Source organism: Benincasa hispida, chromosome 11, assembly GCF_027475165.1.
Source record: "Benincasa hispida cultivar pf3 chromosome 11, pf3_genome.v1.1, whole genome shotgun sequence".
NCBI lineage: Eukaryota > Viridiplantae > Streptophyta > Magnoliopsida > Cucurbitales > Cucurbitaceae > Benincasa > Benincasa hispida.
In genome coordinates this window covers 7,038,344-7,041,046 of record NC_143488.1, presented here as the reverse complement: position 1 = coordinate 7,041,046, position 2,703 = coordinate 7,038,344, and the positions used below count along the sequence as shown (strand labels likewise).

General features: G+C 32.8%; 1 protein-coding gene across 1 annotated transcript; it reads right to left on the bottom strand.

The window, feature by feature from the left end:
- Positions 1 to 558: 558 nt before the first annotated feature.
- LOC120069192 (IRK-interacting protein-like) lies at positions 559 to 2,187 on the bottom strand. The gene is made up of 2 exons (XM_039020874.2): positions 2,014 to 2,187; positions 559 to 1,904 (listed from the first exon to the last, which is right to left on the bottom strand). The coding sequence occupies exons 1-2, from the start codon at positions 2,050 to 2,052 to the stop codon at positions 576 to 578; spliced, it is 1,368 nt and encodes a 455-aa protein (XP_038876802.1). The 5' UTR covers positions 2,053 to 2,187; the 3' UTR covers positions 559 to 575.
- Between the last annotated feature and the right edge of the window lie 516 nt (positions 2,188 to 2,703).

Genomic DNA, 2,703 nt, shown 5'->3' with positions numbered 1-2,703 from the left:
AAAAGTTCAAGATTTAAATTGATATAATTATAAAAGTTCAGGATTTAAATTGATATAATTATAAAAGTTTAGGCTTTAAATTGATATAATTATAAAAGTTTAGGATTTAAATCAATACACTTATAAAAGTTCAAGGTTTATATTGATACAATTATTAGTTTGAGGTTTAAATTGATACAAATCCAAAGTTTAGGATTTAAATTAATACAAACTCCAAAATTTAAGATTAAATTGATATAATTCTTAGTTTAGGATTTTGATACGATCTCCAAAATTTAGATGTATAAATTGATATTTATTCTAAAAAAATGATGATACGCATAATTCAATTAGTTAAGATATATAGATTAAAAATTTAATGATTTAAATTTCTCCCTTCTCTCGTATAGTTAAATTATATATATATATATATATATATAAAGAAAAAAAAAACTTTAGAATTGAGGAGTTCTTTTAAAAAAAAAAAATTTAGAGACACCAAATTGAAATCAATCACAAAAGGTAGGAAAAAAGAAGAAGAAAAATAAATTTTTGTAAATTAGAATATAAAAGTAATAATAATTAAAATTTGAAAATTAATTATTAAGATTAATGTGATACCTACATAGAACCTTACACTTTATCAAATTATCAAACACATAAAATCCCGGTGACACCATTATTCTCACCGCCGCCGGAGACAATTCTCTTGCTTTATCACCGGCGATATCCTCCATATAAACGCCGTCAAATCTCACGCCGGAATCCACTCTGAATATCGGCAAACTCGGGTGAACGGCGGTAGCGAGAAGATGAACAAGCCAAACGCTCTTCGCCGCCGCGAAGAACGCCTGTAGTAGCGGCTCCGGCCAAGCTCTGTTCCACTCGAGCATCGCAACAATGTCGCTCATCTTCCGATCACAGAATCTACTGAAATCTTCACTGAAATGCCTCGTTCCTTTGTTCAGAACCTCCTCCCAACTCAGCCGGTGGAGCCGATTAAACGACGCGATGTTCGATTCAGTCCGATCCGAAGGGTTTAAGATCTGATTCGGTGAGTTCTTTTGAAACCCTATCGATTCGAAGTCCTCGAAAAATGCTCTGTTTAGAATCGCTTCGAGATGGAAGATGAGTGAAGTTCTTGGGTTTTTCGAGAGAGGGATTTTGATTTCGTGAGATTGGAGAAGGAATTGAATCCTCTCGTAGATTTTACCTCCCATTTGACGGAGTTGCATCGCTAGTGATCGGCTTAATTGCCTCACCGACGATCGCGATTCAGAAACTGACGATAAGAAATTCTCGATAATTTTGTCTGAAATCGAATCGCTGTTTGTTAGAACTTCTTGTTTAGGTTTTCGCGGATTCGAAGCACATTCATCGAGTTCAGATTTCAAGCTATGGCAATAGATTTCGAGTTTATTGAGTTTCTTCTCCAATTCCGCCATGGAATATTTCAACCTCGAAGCTTCAAGAATCGCTTCATCTCTTTTCCTCGTCGCTTGAATCAATTTATGCGAAATTTCTCCTAAAGCGATCTTCCAGTGTTCTTCTCTCGCCGCCCAATCCGTTCCTTCGTTCATCGATTTAGGGCTTTTTCTTGTCAATGAAGACACTATTGATTTCAATATTCCATTAGGACTCGCTATTGAGAAAAATTGCTTAGCGACGCCATTGTTGTCTAACGGAACTACAGAAAACTTTTCCCGAGCATGTGGTCGGCACTTGCTGCAGGACACCGATCCGCCGCTAACGGAAGCCGCTGACTCCGGGCGTTTCTTGGTGGAGCGTTTAGGAAGAATCCCATCGCCGCCGTGATGGTGGAGCGGCGTCGGGTGGTGCTTTGCTCCGGCGTATGTACCACTACTTGGAGTTGCTCTGTTGAACTCATCTTCTTCCTCCTCTGTTCTCTCTGTCTTATGAATGAACTGCAAAACAGAGAAAGAAACAACAATCATAGAGATTATTACTCAATTGGGTTTCATTTTTTCAATGAATTCAAAGAAGAAATGAAGATGAATTTAGAGAGAAATTTACAGAGCAAAATGGAGAAGAAGAAGGAGTGATATTTTTCATTTTTTTCTTTTTTTTGTTAATATTTTGGTTTTTCCATATTCTGAGCTTTGGTGTTATTTATATCTATGAACTCTGAAGGAGAGAGTCTGAGTTTTGAGTTTGTTGGTGTTTTTTGTTTTATTCTCTATTTTGTTTTTTTGTTTTTTGTTTTTCATCCTCATTTATTATTTTACACATTTTTTTTTTCCTTTTTCTTACACTTGATATTATTATTATTATTAGAAATAATTTTATATTATATATTCAATATGATGGTTAAACATTGTTGTCTATAACCCATAAAATAAAATAAAGAAAAATAGTGAATATTCATATTATAATAGATTTTCTGTTAACTACAATATTATAATAATAGATTTAAATCTTATATTAGTTAGGTGTCCAGACTTTGAAGGTTATTTCATTTTTGTTCTATATTTTCAAATTTTGTTTTCCAACTCTAAAAAAATAACCACTTGTTCTTATTTACATATTGTTTAAGTTTATTTCTAATGAGTTTTTCAACCTTAAAAAAAGTTAAATATATCCTAAATTTTTAATTTTTATGACTAATAAAACCATGAAGTTTAAAAGTGTGTAATAATTTCTTATGATTTATTCAAAATTTTAAAAGAGAGAAAATAAAATATAGGCACATAGTATTATATTCTT